General features: G+C 37.8%; 1 protein-coding gene across 14 annotated transcripts in view; it reads left to right on the top strand.

The window, feature by feature from the left end:
• The window catches only part of TMEM68 (transmembrane protein 68), a 79,275-nt gene that overhangs the window by 26,479 nt on the left and 36,791 nt on the right, over positions 1 to 16,005 (top strand). For 6 of the 14 annotated variants that reach the window (XM_001154221.7, XM_054656750.2, XM_009455410.5 and 3 more), the window contains 3 exons: positions 4,130 to 4,190; positions 6,700 to 6,839; positions 10,129 to 11,589. In XM_001154221.7, the coding sequence (XP_001154221.1) occupies positions 4,130 to 4,190; positions 6,700 to 6,839; positions 10,129 to 10,215 (288 nt within the window). In that variant the 3' untranslated portion in view covers positions 10,216 to 11,589. Of the gene's footprint in view, positions 1 to 4,129; positions 4,191 to 6,699; positions 6,840 to 7,124; positions 7,340 to 9,722; positions 10,028 to 10,128; positions 11,590 to 16,005 lie in introns of those variants that run through there. The other 8 variants (XR_010159557.1, XR_008536733.2, XR_010159556.1 and 5 more) reach the window with 5 other exon arrangements.

Here is a 16,005-nt window from a genome sequence, read left to right as displayed (position 1 = left end):
GATATAATACAAATCACCCTGGTTTGTGAATTCTTGAGACTTACAACTTTGGTAAGAACTTTTAGATAATTTCATGTCTAAATAAGTTGAGGAGATAACTAGTCCATTTACTTTAATTGTAAAGTAAATAGCAGATATAAAAGAAAATATTTTGTTTCAATAAAATTATATGAATTATCTCACTTTATCCATAAAAAACTTTGAGATAGAGATAATTATTATTTATTCCCATTTGATGCTTGAAGAAAGTGAGGCTTAAACATGGTAAGTAACTTGTACAATGTCTCCCACATTTTTAGTGACAGAGTTAAGACGTCAAGACCCAGTAATAGTTTTTAAAAATGTACATTCTCAGCTGGACATGGGGGCTCATGCCTGTAATCCCAGCACTTTCGGAGGCCAAGGCAGGAGGATCACTTGAGGCCAGGAGTTCGAGACCAGCCTGGGCAACATGGTGAAACCCCATCTCCGCTAAAAGTACAAAAATTAGCTGGGCATGGTCTTAGCTACTCAGATGGCTGAGGTTGGAGGATGACTGGAGCCTGGGAGGCAGAGGTTGCAGTGAGCCGAGATCGCACCATTGTGTTCCAGCTTGGGCGACAGTAAGGCTCTGCCTCAAAAAATAAAAAAATTATACATATATATTCTCTCTCTCTCTCTCTCTCTCCCCCTCTCCCCCCCTTCCTCCCTCCCCTCCCTCCCTCTCTCCCTTGCCCACATGCGTGCACATACATACAGACAGACACACATTTATATATGTAAGCAATTGAATTCTAGGTTGCTGATGCAACTCCTTCATGTACAAAGTATGCATGAAAGAAGGAATGAAGGCTGAGGTGGGCAGATCACTTGAGGTTAGGAGGTCCAGACCAGCCTGGCCAACATGGTCAAACTCTGTCTTTATTAAAAACACACAAAAATGTTAGTCGGGTGTGGTGGCGCATGCCTGTAATCCCAGCTACATGGGAGGCTGAGGCAGGAGAGTTGCTTAAAAACCCAGGAGGCGGAGGTTACAGTGAGCCTAGATCATGCCCCTGCACTCCAGCCCGGACGACAGAGCAAGACTCCATCTTAAATAAGAGGAATTAATAATTATATTGCAAGATCAAGTTGGGATAAAGTAATGCTTGTGGCTTTAAGGATGAAAGCTTGAGTGCCAGTGTAGAAACCATATTCCCAGACTATAGTGAGGAATACTGAGCCTGCTAGGGTAAGCTTTCTTTTATTTAGTGGGCCCTAGAAATGTCCAGCTTCTAGAGAGGTAGCTATTTAAGGAATGATATTTCAACAGGAAAGTCTTTAAATGCATACATCAATACAGAATTCTGGGATCATGCCAGTCAGTAGATATAAATCCAGCCATACTGGTTGGAAGTGGCAAATGGTATATGCATGAGCTGAAATATTTCTGTTTCTTCTTGGACATTTTAGGTTCTCAACTATAAAGACATTTTATAACTAAAACATTAGGATTTCAGCCATACTAATATTTTATTTTACAAAACTAGTTTTATTTTACAAAACTAGTAGTGATTTCCAGATAACAGTCTGAATTTTTTACTGAAGAATTCAGTGTCTGAGTATTGTGGAAGCTACCAAAATAATAATAATAATAATTAAAGGCCAGGTATGGAGGCTCATGCCTGTAATCCCAGCACTTTGGGAGGCTGAGGCAGGAGGATCCCTTGAAACCAGTTCAAGACTAGCCTGAGCAACAAAGCAAGACCCCATCTCTACAAAAACAAGCAAATAAACTATATTTACTTATATGTATAAATAATTCAGTGTATTTTATCTTCTTTATCTTCTTGTGTTTTAGCTTTATCAGTTAACTCCATCAAATTTTAATTTCTTCATTTGACTGCTCTTTTTTACTTTTAATTTTTTTGAGACAGAGTCTTGCTCTGTCACCCAGGCTGGAGCGCAGTGGCGTGATCTCTGCTCATTGCGGCCTCCACCTCCCGGGTTCAGGTGATTCTCCTGTCTCAGCCTCCCGAGTAGGTGGGATTACAGACACTGGCCACCATGCCTAGCTGATTTTTGTATTTTTAGTAGAGATGGGGTTCACCATGTTGGCCAGGCTGGTCTCGAACTCCTGACCTCAAGTGATCTGCCTGCCTTGGCCTCCCAAAGTGCTGGGATTACAGGCATGAGCCACCATGCCCGGCCCTGACTGCGCTTCTTTTCTTTACCTAACTTCTCCCCTTTTCCTAACTGATTTTGAGATTGCTGCTGTCTATTTCTGACTTTTGTATTCAGAGAATACAAATTAATTCATTTAGAAGCATTGTCTCTTTGCTCTGTTTACTCACTCTTTGTTTAATTCCTCCATCTCACTTTCTATTAGCACCTAGTGGATTCCAGGCACAGTTCTAGGTGCTATACAACAGTGAACAAAACAGTGTCCTTGCAGTATATTAGGCGTCTTCCTTCTGGTGAGAGGAGTGATATAACAAATGATTGGTTAGTTATATGTGAAGTAGTAGGTTTTATGAAGGCTTTGCCTGTAGTCTCTTTCCTTCAGTCCACTGTATTTTACTGTTTTCCAAAGCTTAGTAGGAATAACTTTTAAGCTTATTTAAATATCTTACCTATTAAGCAGGTAATTTTATATTAGGCATTTACTCATGGTTGACTGTAAGTAATGTAATACTCCCCCAACCAAAATTTTATCTATTCTGAAACATTTAATTCAGTATATTATGTATATTTTTAAGTGTTTCATTCAATTTTTTATCTACTTTAGTATTCACAGTGGCATAACCTCTTTACATATCAATACTTCATTATTTTATATGTATTTAAGGTCTTCATTATTAAAAATATACTGAATCATTGATATTTTTGGAGAATAAAAATCATGAACTTATTAGCAGAAATTCTCTAAAATCAAACAATTATGGAGAATTCTTTTTTTTTTTTTTTTTTTTTGGGAGACAGTGTCTTGCTCTATTGCCCTTACTGGAGTGCAGTGGTGTGATCTTGGTTCACTGCAACCTCTGCCTCCTGGTCTTAAGCAATCCTCCCACCTCAGCCTCCCAGGTAACTGAGACTACAGGCACGTACCACCACAACTGGATAATTTTTACATTTTTTTGTAGAGACAGGGTTTTGCCATGTTGCCCAGACTGGTCTCAAACTCCTGGGCTCAAGTGATCCACCTGTCTTGGCCTCCCAAAGTGCTGGGATTACAGGCACAAGCCACCGCACCTGGCCAAATTCTTTAATATATGTGCTTTTCCTTTTTGTCTGTGTGGTTGAGTCTTATAGTTACTTTTCATTGATGTTGAGTATTTTAGATTTAATAGAGTCACAAAAAATTTTACCAATTCCACGACAGCATCTTGCCAAAACTTGTCATTTAAATATACATAAATTTCCCTTTGGAGCCAGGTGCAGTGGCTCACGCCTGTAATCCTAACACTTTGGGAAACTAAGGTAGGAGGATTGCTTGAACCTGGGAGGTTGAGACTGCAGTGAGCCATGATCATGCCACTGCAATCCAGCCTGAGCCACAGAGTGAGACTCTGTCCCCAACTCCCCCCGAAAAATTACCCTTAGAATCCCTGCTTGCAACTTTTCTCCAGTGAGCGTACTATTCAGTAGCCCACTAAAGACAATTCAGTTTACCACATGCATTTTATTTAGTGAAATTAATGATTACTGTAATCTCTATTTTGAGTTTCAAGGTTTTATGTGGAATGTTAGGAAAATTGGTCAATGAAATATTATATATTACCACTGGAGGGTAGTGTTTTCAATTTCTATTTTTACAAATGATCAAGTTGAATTTAGTTGATAGACTAATCGTGTGCTTCTATTTTAAAAATATTTTATTTTCATAATATCAAACAGGCCCTCAAAAGTTTGCATAATCACTTTGTGATCCCCTCACACCCCCATGCTAATGAATTTGTACCCCTTTTCTCTTTCTCCCATGCTAGTACTAACCAGACCCGACCCTGCTTAGCTTCTGGGATCAGACGAGATTGGGCATGTTCAGGGTGGCATGGCCATAGGTGCCTTTTCTCTTTCTTAAAAAAAAAAAAAGTTTGCATTAGTTACTCTAATGGAGACATTGAATGGATTAATTTATTTACTTTTTAATTCAAATTCTCCTTTTCTTTAGCCCATTATTCCTATGTTTACACAAAATATTCGAGAAGGATTTAGATCACTTGGAGGAACAAGTAAGTTCTGATTTGTATGGTTTTAAATTACAATGTAATTTTTAAAATATTTGGGCTGTTGAACCCTACAAGGAAACCTTTTGAATTATTATCTTTAGAAAATGGATATACTATTTAGACGTTTTTCTGTTTAAAGTCCAAATGATAACTAGTTCTACGTAATGACAGTTCTTAATGCTGTATTTTTGTTGAGAGTACATATACACACTGAAGTTCTTCAAATGGGCTTTTAAAAACTTCACAGTGAATTAGCTAGTTTATTGTTTTAAACCATGGTGACAAGGTTTAGAATACATTTACAAACTATCCCAACAATCTTTTTAACTCACCCCAGAAGTTACAGCTTTAAAAATGGATGAAAATATGATATTGAACTAAGATTAACTACCTAAGGAAATAGCATTTGCTTTGGTTTATTTGTCACTTCTTGTTGTTTTTAAAAATATTTTGTGCCGGCCGGGAGTGGTGGCTCATGCCTGTAATCCCAGCAGTTTGGGAGGCCGAGGTGGGTGGATCACGAGGTCAGGAGATTGAGACCATCCTGGCTAAGGTGGTGAAACCCCGTCTCTACTAAAAATACAAACAAAATTAGCTAGGCGTGGTGGTGGGCACCTATAGTCCCAGCTACTCAGGAGGCTGAGGCAGGAGAATGGCGTGAACCAGGGAGGAGGAGCTTGCAGTGAGCCGAGATCGTGCCACTGCAATCCAGCCTGGGCGACAGAGCGAGACTCCGTCACAAAAAAAAAAAAAATATTTTGTACCATAATACATTTACATTGGAAAGTTCTTTTTACCTATCCTTCATTTATAGATTTAAAAAATCAGATTTTAATGTAATTATAGCAATGTTAATGATTAGGTGTGCTTTTTCTTTGCAATACCTGTTTCTTATTTTGAAGTATTCAGCTTGTTATTGTATCCTATGGTTTGTGTATTATATTTAATTGATTATATTACATATTCCTGGCATTATTTGTTTTGTTTTGTTTTTTATCCTAGCACTATTATTGTTAGTGTTCCTATCTACTTACAAGTCCCCTTCTGAAGAGCTTTAAACTGTCCTTGTTTCTTTTATGTATAACATTGCTATTTTGTTGGTACTGCATTCTTTTTTAGGTCTTATTTTTTTCCCTTTTTATCAGATTTAAAGTGGAAAGGAAGATTGATGAGATCTTTAACTTTTGTTGTGGATTTATTTATTTATTTATTTACTTTTTTTTTTTTTGAGACAGAGTCTCTCTCTATTGCCCAGGCTGTAGTATGCTGGCATGATCTCGGCTCACTGCAACCTCCACCTCTCAGCTTCAAGTGATTCTCCCACCTCAGCCTCCAGAGTAGCTGGGACTACAGGCATGTGCCAGCATGCCTAGCTAATTTTTGTATTTTTAGCAGAGACAAGGTTTTGCCATGTTGGCCAGGCTGGTCTCGAACTTCTGACCTCAGGTGATCCACCCCCCCCCCCCCCCCGCCCTTGGTCTTCCAGAGTGTTGGGATTACAGGTGTGAGCCACTGTGCCCAGCCTATTTCTTCTAATTTTTTCTTGGCTCATTTATTTAGAATTTAATGGCAAATCAGAAATTATTCCAGAAGTTTTGTTTATTCATTTTACCTGTGCTTTTTTTTTATTTTTTTTACTTTAAAGTTGAATATTCCAAAAATTAGTATCTAGTGATTTTGTGTGTGTGTGTGTGTGTGACCTGTAGGATAGGGTGTATTCTGTGTTTTGATGTGTAAGCAATACTTTCAACTTTTGGTACAATCCATGACTGTGTGTTCCATATGGCCTGCCTGTTTTGGATTCCTTTGATGATATTTTAGATGTTTTTTAATATTTAGTCTGTCAGTTTATTTTTACATTACTACCACTTTTATTTAATCCTGGTAAATTTCATATTTGGTCATTAGTATTAGTAGTTATTTGCTTTGATGTGTTTTTCCTAATTCATAATATTATTTTGTCTTTACCTAGTTTATTTTGCATTATAGTCTCATATTTACATAAATTTATTCTTCCTTTTTTTGGTCTTTTATTTATCTAAGTTACTTATTTGTGAGACTCTAGACTTTTTCACCTCTAGTAGTTTGGTAGCAGTTTAGCCTTTGTTTTGCAATAATAGTAACTTGTTTGCCTTTTAAAATTACTGTATTTTTATTTTTATTTATTCATTGTTTACTTATTTTTGTTAAATTCCTGTACTTTAAAAGCTCATTTTAAAAAATAATTAATAAACTTTTTTGGGGGGCATTTTTATGTTTATAGAAAGTACAGAGAGTTGTCATAAATCTTCTCACCACCCCCTAGTTTCTCCTATTATTAATATCTTGCATTGGTGTGATATATTTGTTAAAATTGATGAAAAGCTCTTCTTTTTAAAAAAATTGTATTAATTGCCAAGAAGTGATACTTTTTGCCACCTTCCTGTAAGTCCTACATAATTAATTTGAAAGTTTACAGTTACATGGTCAGAATACTTAACAAGTTAAAATGATTGTGTTTACTCTAAAACAGGGTTATTTAGGTGGCTTTATGAGAAATTCCGCTATCCATTTGCTCCAATGTATGGAGGTTTTCCAGTGAAGTTACGGACCTATTTAGGTGACCCCATTCCGTATGACCCACAGATAACAGCGGAACAATTAGCTGAAAAGGTAAATTGCTTTTTCTTTTTTAGTTTTAGGACAGATTTTTATTTTCAATTATTATATTTTGAATCTCATTGATTTATTTTTATATTCTACAAGCATGTCTAGGTCAGTGGTTCTCAACCAGAGGTGATTGTATCCCCTAGGGAACATTTGCTAATCCCTGGAGACTTATTGTCACTACAGGCAGGAGTTGGGGCCGTGAGGGGAGTGCTACAGACATTTAGTGGGTGGGGGCCAGTGATAGAATTTATGGTAACTTGTAGGATAGGAATATATTTCTATGCCTAGGTTTTTGGAAATATTGGACTGGAGTTTGGGTGAAAGTCGGAATTGATGATGGAGATTTCAGTCATTTGCACTGAGACAGTTACTTAAGCCATGAGCTTTACAAGGCAGGTGAGAAAGAAAGAAAAGTGCTGAGAACAGACTTCAGGAGATGTAGCACTGAAGGAGAAGGCCAAGGAAGAAGTGCCAGAGCTGACTGAAAGAGAACTGGCAGAGAGGTAAGAGAACAAGTAAATTTGTGTGACAGAAGTCAGCAGGTGAGGTTTTAGTAAAAAGTGGGAATGGTCAGTAATGTTAGTTTTTGCAAAGAGATGAAGGAGGATGAAGAGGAGAAAAGCCTGCCTGCCTCGTAATTATACTTTCAGAGAGTATAACACTACAAAAAAAAAAAAAAACCCTACAAATGTCATGTTCTCCTTTTTTTCTTTTTTACCCCATTCTTGTTAAATGCAATAAATGTTATGTTAACTGAATCACTTAGAAAATGGGATGAATGGGCTATGCTTGGTGGCTCACACTTGTAATCCGGGCACCTTGGGAGGCTGAGGTGGGAGGATATCGTGAAGCCAGGAGGTCAGGGTTACAGTGAACTATGATTGTGCCACTGCACTCCAGCCTGGGCAACAGAGTGAGACACTGTCTCTCAAAAAATAAAATGGGATGATTATATTTTGATTATGACTTTTATATAGTCTTTGGTATATATATAGTCTGATTTATATTTTAAAATATAAATTATGGTAAAAACATTATGGTAAAACATATGGTAAACACATAATATGGTAAAACATAGTAAAACAAATTATGGTAAAAACACGTACATGTACTATCTTAACCATTTTTAAGCATACAGTTCAGTACTGTTAAGTACATTCACATTATTGAGCAACAGGTCTCTAGAATTTTTTCATCTTGCAAAACGGACTATACCTGTTGAACACCAACTTCCCATTTCCCATTCCTCCAGCTCCTAGCAACCACCATTCTACTTTTCTAAGACTTTGACCACTTTAGATACCTCATATGAGTGAAATCATACGGTGTTTGTCTTTTTGTCATTGACTTATTTCAGTTAACATAATGTCCTCAAGGTTCATCTATGTTGTATCACGTGATAGGATTTCCCTCTTTTCTTTCTTTCCTTTTTGAGACAGTCTTACTCTGTAACCCTGGCTGCAGTGCAGTGGTGCAGTCTCGACTCAATGCAACCTCCGTCTCCCAGATTCAAGTGATTCTCGTACCTCAGCCTCCCAAATAGCTGGAATTACAGGCATGCCCCACCAGTTTGTACTTTTTTACTTGGTACAAGTCTATACTTTTTTACTTGGTACAAGTCCATACTTTTTTACTTTATATACTCAAAGTCTACGCTTTTTTACTTGGTGTTTAACTCCCTTCATGATTTAATTGAAATTAATTTTAAAGCCTTACCTTACCCAGCTTTTGAATACCTGAAACTCCAGTAAAACTGGCTAACTCACCATTCCTTACACAGTGGTTTTCCTGGACTCTTTTCTTCTCATGCTCCTTCCTTTACCATTATTGGAATATTATGGGTCCCTGGAGACCCACACCAAACAGTACCCTGTTCATGTGTCCTCCCCTGCTCACTGCCTACCCAGTGGGCTCTCAGGTCTGAACTTCTGAACACTTTCTTTTCACACTTCAGATGATACGCATCACCAATGATCTCACATTTTAGTTACTTTGTACTTGATTCTTCCTTTTAAGTTATGAGCTCCTTGAGATTAGAGATTTGTTTCACTAATATTATAATTTCCAAAGCATCTAATATTTTTCGAATGAATAAATAAAATTCTAGAGATACACTTAATACACATCATGGAACACAACCTCTGTGGCAGTCACTGTGTTAAGTACCTGAAGATGTCCCTTCAGTTTCATTTAATCCTTATAACTGTATGAAGTAGTTCTCATTTTACAGGTATGAAAACTGTGGTTTAGAGGGGTGTTTTTTGTTTTGTTTTGTTTTGAGACAGAGTTTCACTCTTGTTGCCCAGGCTAGAGTGCAATGGCGCGATCTTGGCTCACTGCAACCTCCGCCTCCTGTGTTCAAGCGATTCTCCTGCCTCAGCCTCCCAAGTAGCTGGGATTACAGGCATGTGCCACCACACCTGCTCATTTTGTATTTTTAGTAGAGACGGGGTTTCACCATGTCGGTCAAGCTGCTCTCGAACTCTTGATCTCAGGTGATCCACCCACCTCAGCCTCCCAAAGTGCTGGGATTACAGGTGTGAGCCGCCACGCCCAGCCAAAGGGGCGTATTTTTATAATACATCTTTGGCCTAGTGTTTATTTTCTTTAAAGGTTAAAGTCTAGAAAAGGAAGTATATATGTATGTAAATACATAGTTCATGATGACTCATGCCTGTAATCCCAGCACTTTGGGAGGCCAAGGCAGGAGGATCCCTTGAGTCCAGGAGTTCGAGACCAGCCTGAGCAACACAGTGAGACCCTGATATAATTGTTCAATATGTATGGTGATAAAAGAAAATATACATTAGAATTTACTAATAGCTGGAAAGGACTAAGTCTTCCATTTGCCTACTCGAAATTTTTCTATTTTTTTTCCTCTTTAAGTCCCCTTTAGTGTTTATCATGTGCAAGGTGTTGCTGTGCTTAATGCTGGAGAAATTCTAAGATGTATCTTAAGGAGCTTACAGTCTGATATAGAAAATAGACACGTGGACAACAACTATAATTGAAGGCTTAATAAAATAAGTATAAGAAATATGCTGCAGCCAGGCACAGTGGCCCATGCCTGTAATCCCAGCACATTGGAAGGCCAAGGTGGGAGAATTGCTTGAGCCCCAGGAGTTCAAGAACAGCCTGGGAAACATAGTGAAACCCCATCTCTATAAAAAAGAGAAATATATAAGCTTCAGGTATACTGAGAAGGAAATCATTAATTCTGAGGGGTAATGGGAGATAAATCAATCTATATTAAGATCTACTAACAATAGCTTTTCTTTTGTTTTCTTAATAGACAAAGAATGCTGTTCAAGCTTTGATTGATAAGCACCAAAGAATACCAGGAAACATTATGAGTGCTTTGTTAGAACGTTTTCATTGATAACAAAGGGTCAACTAGAAGATGATTTAGTACATTTATATTAAATGTTTGTATCTAAGGTACTGTCTTCTGAATTTTGTAGGTCCTATAATTAGTATTTTTTTAAAAAATCATGTTAATAAGCATCTTTCACAGAATTCATTTCTTTAAAATAGTCAATTTTGTTTTTGCAATTGTGTCAAATACTAACAAATTACACACCTAGTAATTCAGAAAAAGATATCTTATTTGTAAATTCCTAACAATGTATGCTAAACATATAGATTCTTAAGTTTATTAATAACAGCAGTATAGGTTAAACAAACATTCCTGGATAATGCGTTAAATTTCTGTATCTGTCGCCCTGAGCTGATTTTGAAAGATGGTATAAGCTAGGGGTTAGTATAGTTGTTTAAGTTAGAAAAAACATGCTATTGTCTGCCCCTCATTCCCTTCATGACCTTGGGCAAGTCACGTAATGTTTTTGTGCCTCAACAATTCACTTTTTAAAAACATGATCGTATGGTGAATGATATTATTTTGTTATTTATATTTGCTGTGATTGATAACTGTTGAACCAAAATAATAAAATAATTAATTTAAACAATGTCAAAATCCTTTAGCAGTTATGTATATATTTTCTCCATTGTGTGTTTAAATTATGTCATGTCCAGTTGCCAAGCACAATGAAAAAGATGTATTATTTTTTAAATTGAATAAAAAATTAGGAAAAATAAAATTTCTAATTATTATTTTTAGTATGATATTTTTAACAAGAGTCTATAGGCAAACAATATAGGGTGTGCTGTGCATTGTCAGCCCTATACTATGGTCTTAATAATGCCAGCTTAAAAATCACTGTTGTGCTCTGCATTTCGTGTGTTAGAAGCTGATTCTAGGCTGAGGAAAGCAAGAGTTCTCTACTTTTGCTCAATATTGAGGCTTACCCAGTTTGACTGTACAGCCAGTGAAGTGGTTTATTGCTTCAATAAAAATATACTTGAATGATGAATTTATTTATGTTTTGTTTTGTTTTTATTTAGAGATGGGGTTTTGCCATGTTGGCCAGGCTGGTCTCGAACTCCTGACCTCAGGTGATCCACCTGCCTCAGCCTCCCAACTTGCTGGGATTACAGGTGTGAGCCACCATGCCCAGCCTGAATGATGAATTTATGTGAACGCAAAGCCCTCTGAAAAATTAATGATTTTCAATTTGTTGTCTTCTTGAAAACTGAATTTAAGTATTATTTAAACAGAAAAGTGTCAGAAATCAAATGCAGTATCTCCCTCTCCCTTTTTTAAATGTTGAATTAGTAGGGTTTTTGTATAGCTTTTTGTATTATGTGTATTTATGATATGTGAAATGTACATAAAATTAAACAATGTGAAAATAAACCTGAGTTGCAGTTAATTTTCTTGAGAAATTACATGTAACATTTTTAAAATCTTTTTTTTTTTTTTTTTTCTGAGATGGAGTCTCGCTGTGTCTGTTGCCCAGGCTGGAGTGCAGTGGCACCATCTTGGCTCACTGCAACCTCCGCCTCCCAGGTTCAAGCAATGCTCCTTCTGTCTTCTGAAGGAGCCTCCTGAGTAGCTGGGATTACATGAGTGTACCACCACACCTGGCTAATTTTTGTATTTTTAGTAGAGACAGGGTTTTACCATGTTGGCCAGGCTGGTCTTGAACTGCTGACCTCAAGTGATCTGCCCACCTCAGCCTCCCGAAGTGGTGGGATTACAGGTGTGAGCCACTGCGCCCACCCTAAATAGTCATTTTAAATTGATTTTTTTGTTGTACTCTTTACACATTTCTCACCTATAATCATATTCTTTGATCTAGCCACAATGAAGAAACTTCACTTTCCAGTGTAATAAATATATTTTAATTTTGTGGTCAATGAGAAGAGTCAATTAATGATTACTTGCAGTTTCCTCCCCCCAGCAGTGAGCAGTGTTTGGTTCAAAATTGATGAAATATTTCAGAATGAATGAATAAATGATATAAAATGAATGAGAAATTTGTTTTGGGTCAACTATTGAGTTTTAAAGACTGAAGTTAGCCAGGAGTGGTTTCATGAACCTGTAGTCCCAGCTACTTGGAAGGCTGAGGCGGGAGGATTGCTTGGGCCCAGGAGTTCGAGGCTGCAGTGAGTCACAATTGTGCCACTGCACAGCCTGAGTGATAGAGCAAGCCCATGGTTCTATTAATAAAGACTAAAGAAAGAACAGCATTTATTGCTAATGTGGCAAAAGCTATTATTTTTACAATATTTAAGTTTTACTGCTTTAATTAAAACCTTTTTTTAAAACCCTGATATTCAGACTAACATCATTGCTTCAGATCTTTATCTTTGCTATTTGAGTTTAATTCCCATTTATAAGAGTCAGAGAATATGACTAAATATAGAAATATGGCTGGGCATGATGGCACACACCTATAATCCCAGCACTTTGGGAGGATTGCTTGAGGCCAGGAGTTTGAGACCACCTGGACAACATAACAAGACCTCTTATCAAATAAAATTTTTTTGTTTTTAACTTAAGCTGGGTTCAGTGGCTCACACCTGTCATCCTAACACTTTGGGAGGCTGAGGCAGCTGGGTCACTTGAGCCCAGGAATTCAAGACCAGCCTGGGTGAAATCCTGTCTCTACAAGAAAACGCACAAAAATCGGCTGGGTGTGATAGTGCACACCTGCAGTTACAGCTACCTGGGAGGCTGAGGTGGAAGGTTGAGCCTGGAGAGGTCAGGGCTGCAGTGAGCCATGATTGTGCCACTGCACTCCAGCCTCAGCAACAGAATGACACCCTGTCTCAAAAAAAAAAAAAAAAAAAAAATTAAAACAAAAGAAATATAAGTAATGGGAAGAAGGTGTATCAGTTTTTTTTCATAATTTTTCTTTCCCTTCTTATCACTTCTATTCATGTGTCTTGACCCTTTTTTGAGGAGTGTTCACAGTCAGAACCTGATGCAAGTATGAAGAGCCTCTCTCCAGAAGTGTAAACATGGTGCACTTATGGGAAGTTTTTCTTGCTCATTTTTAAAAACTTTCATTCTGAAACAATTCGAAGCTTACAGAAAAGTTGGAATTATAGTGCAGAGTACTCCCATACACTCTTCACCCAGATTCACCAAGGTAACATGTCACATTTGTTTTATTCTTTTCACACTCCTGTTGCCCTCGCTGTCTCCACATATGTATCTATACTTTTTCTCCTAGATCATCTGATAGTAAATTGCAAATACCATGCCCCTTACTATTACCTGGACTGTGAGATCATCCATTTACAGAACCACAAGACAATGATAAAAAAAAATCAGGAAAATCTTGATGGATATAATACTATTATCTATAGACTGTATTTAAATTTCACCAGTTGTCTCAGTAATATAATTTATATCAGTCTTTCTTCCTGATTCATCCAAGGAAGGATCACACATTGCATTTAGTTTTCCTATTTCTTTAGTCACCTTTAATCTGGAATGATTCCTCAGCCCTTCTTTGTCTTCAATGATAGTGACCTTTTTGGAGACGGGGGACCATTTATTTTGCAGATAAGCCCTCATTTTGTTTTTGCCTCACATTTCATTACAAGTTGATTCAGACTATGCATTATTTTAGAAATACAACATGAATGATGCTGCGGCTCTGTCCAGGGCGTCACATCAGGAGGCACATATGTTGGTTTGTGTCATTAGTGGCAATAACTTTGATCACTTGGCTGAGATGGCATTCACCAGGTTCCTTCCCTGTAGTTATTATTTTTTTCCCTTTGTAATAAGGAAGCTTATTTTGAGATTCTTTGAAACTGTGTACAGTCATGCATTGCTTAATGATGGGAATATATTCTAGAAATGCATCGTTAGGCGATTTTGTCATTGTGTGAACATCATAAAGTATACTTACCCAAAGCTAAATGTATAGCCTACTACACAAATAGGCTGTATGGTATAGCCTGTTGCTCCTAGCCTACAAACTTGTACAGCATGTGACTACTGAATACTGTAGGCAATTGCAACACAATAGTATTTTGTGTATCTAAACACAGCTAAACTTAGAAAAGGTACAGTAAAAATAAGGTATTATAATCTTATGGGACCACTGTTGACTGAAACGTTACTATGTAGCACATAACTGCATGTAGCTGTTCCTCATCAAACCTTAACTAGTTAACTTGTTTTAGCATCTTTTGAATTGATTCTTGTGTGAATAAATTATTACTAGGGGTTCAAGAGTGTGATTTTCTCATATCCTATATTTACTAGTTGGCATTCTTTTTTTTCTTTTTTTCTTTTTTCTTGAGACAGGGTCTCACTCTGCCGCGGGCAGTGGTGTGATCTCGGCTCACTGCAGCTTCCTGGGTTCAAGCAATTCTCATGTGTCAGCCTCCCAAGTAGCTGGGATTACAGGTGTGCACCACCACGCCTGGCTAATTTTTGTATGTTTAATAGAGATGGGGTTTTCATGTTGGCCAGGCTGGTAGTAGTTGGCATTCTATAAGAAAGAGCATTCCAATTTCAGTATCGTGCGCCCCCCCCCCACCCCTAGGCTTTTAAAAATAATTTCAACTTTTAAATTCAGAGGGTACATGTGCAGGTTTGTTACATGGGTATAATGTGTGACTGCACGACTCTGAGGTTTAGGGTATGAATGATCTCATCCTAGTACCTAGGACCCAACAGATAGTATATCAGCCCTTAGCCTTTTTCCCTCTCCCCTGTAGTAGTCCCCAGTGTCTGTTGTTGTTTCCACTTTTATGTCCATACCCTTAGTTTTTCTTTCTTTCTTTTTTTTTTTTGAGACAGGATCTCACTTGCCCAGGCTGGAGTGCAGTGGTGTGACCACGGCTCATTGCAGCCTCGACCTCCCCAGGCTCAGGTGATCTGCCCACCTCAGCCTCCTGAGTAGCTGAGACTACAGGCATGTGCTGACCCCCCAGGCTAATTTTTGTATTTTTTATAGAGATGGGGTTTCATCATATTACCCAGGCTGGTCTCTAGCCCTTAAGCTCAAGTGATATGCCCCCCTTAGCCTCCCAAAGTGCTGGGATTACAACTGTGAGCCACCGTGCCTGGCCGCCTGTATTTATTACAACATTTCTCACTTATTTATCACAAGTATTTTCCCTCAAATATAATTGGGGCATGATTTGTTGACTCATTGGCCATTGGTGATTAAACTCAATCTGTAGCTCCTCTCCCTTCTCCTGAGGTAGGGATGGGGATGGGGCTGAAACACACACACACACACACACACACACACATATACACACCACATTTTGTTGATGAATGTTTGGGGTGATTGGTGTACAAACGTGTCTGAGTCTCTGCTTTTAATTCTTTTGGGTATATACCTAGAAGTGGGACTGCTGTCTCATATGGCAATTCCACATTTAAGTTTTTGTAGGAACCACCTGTAAACCAAAAATAAATTTCTGAGGCCCCTCGATAATAACTCTTTTAACAAATTGCCATCAGAAAAATTAATAATCTACATATGACCCCCCCGATTCCGACTTCTAGTTGTCCTGACCTTCCAGATCAAATCAATGTAAATCTTACATGTATTGATTGATGTATTTTGTCTCCCTAAAATGTATAAAAGCAAATTGTACCCCAACCGCCTTGAACACATGTCATCAGGACCTCCTGAGGCTGTTCATGGGTGCATCCTTAACCTTGGCAAAATTAACTTTCTAAATTGATTGAGACCTGTCTCAGATACTTTTGTGCTCACACAGCAAACTTCCACACAGACTGCATCATTTTACATTCCCATCAGCGATGCACCTTTACTAACACTTGTTATTT

This window comes from Pan troglodytes, chromosome 7 (assembly GCF_028858775.2).
Source record: "Pan troglodytes isolate AG18354 chromosome 7, NHGRI_mPanTro3-v2.0_pri, whole genome shotgun sequence".
Taxonomy (NCBI): Eukaryota; Metazoa; Chordata; class Mammalia; order Primates; family Hominidae; genus Pan; species Pan troglodytes.
This window is presented reverse-complemented; position numbering and strand designations above follow the sequence as displayed.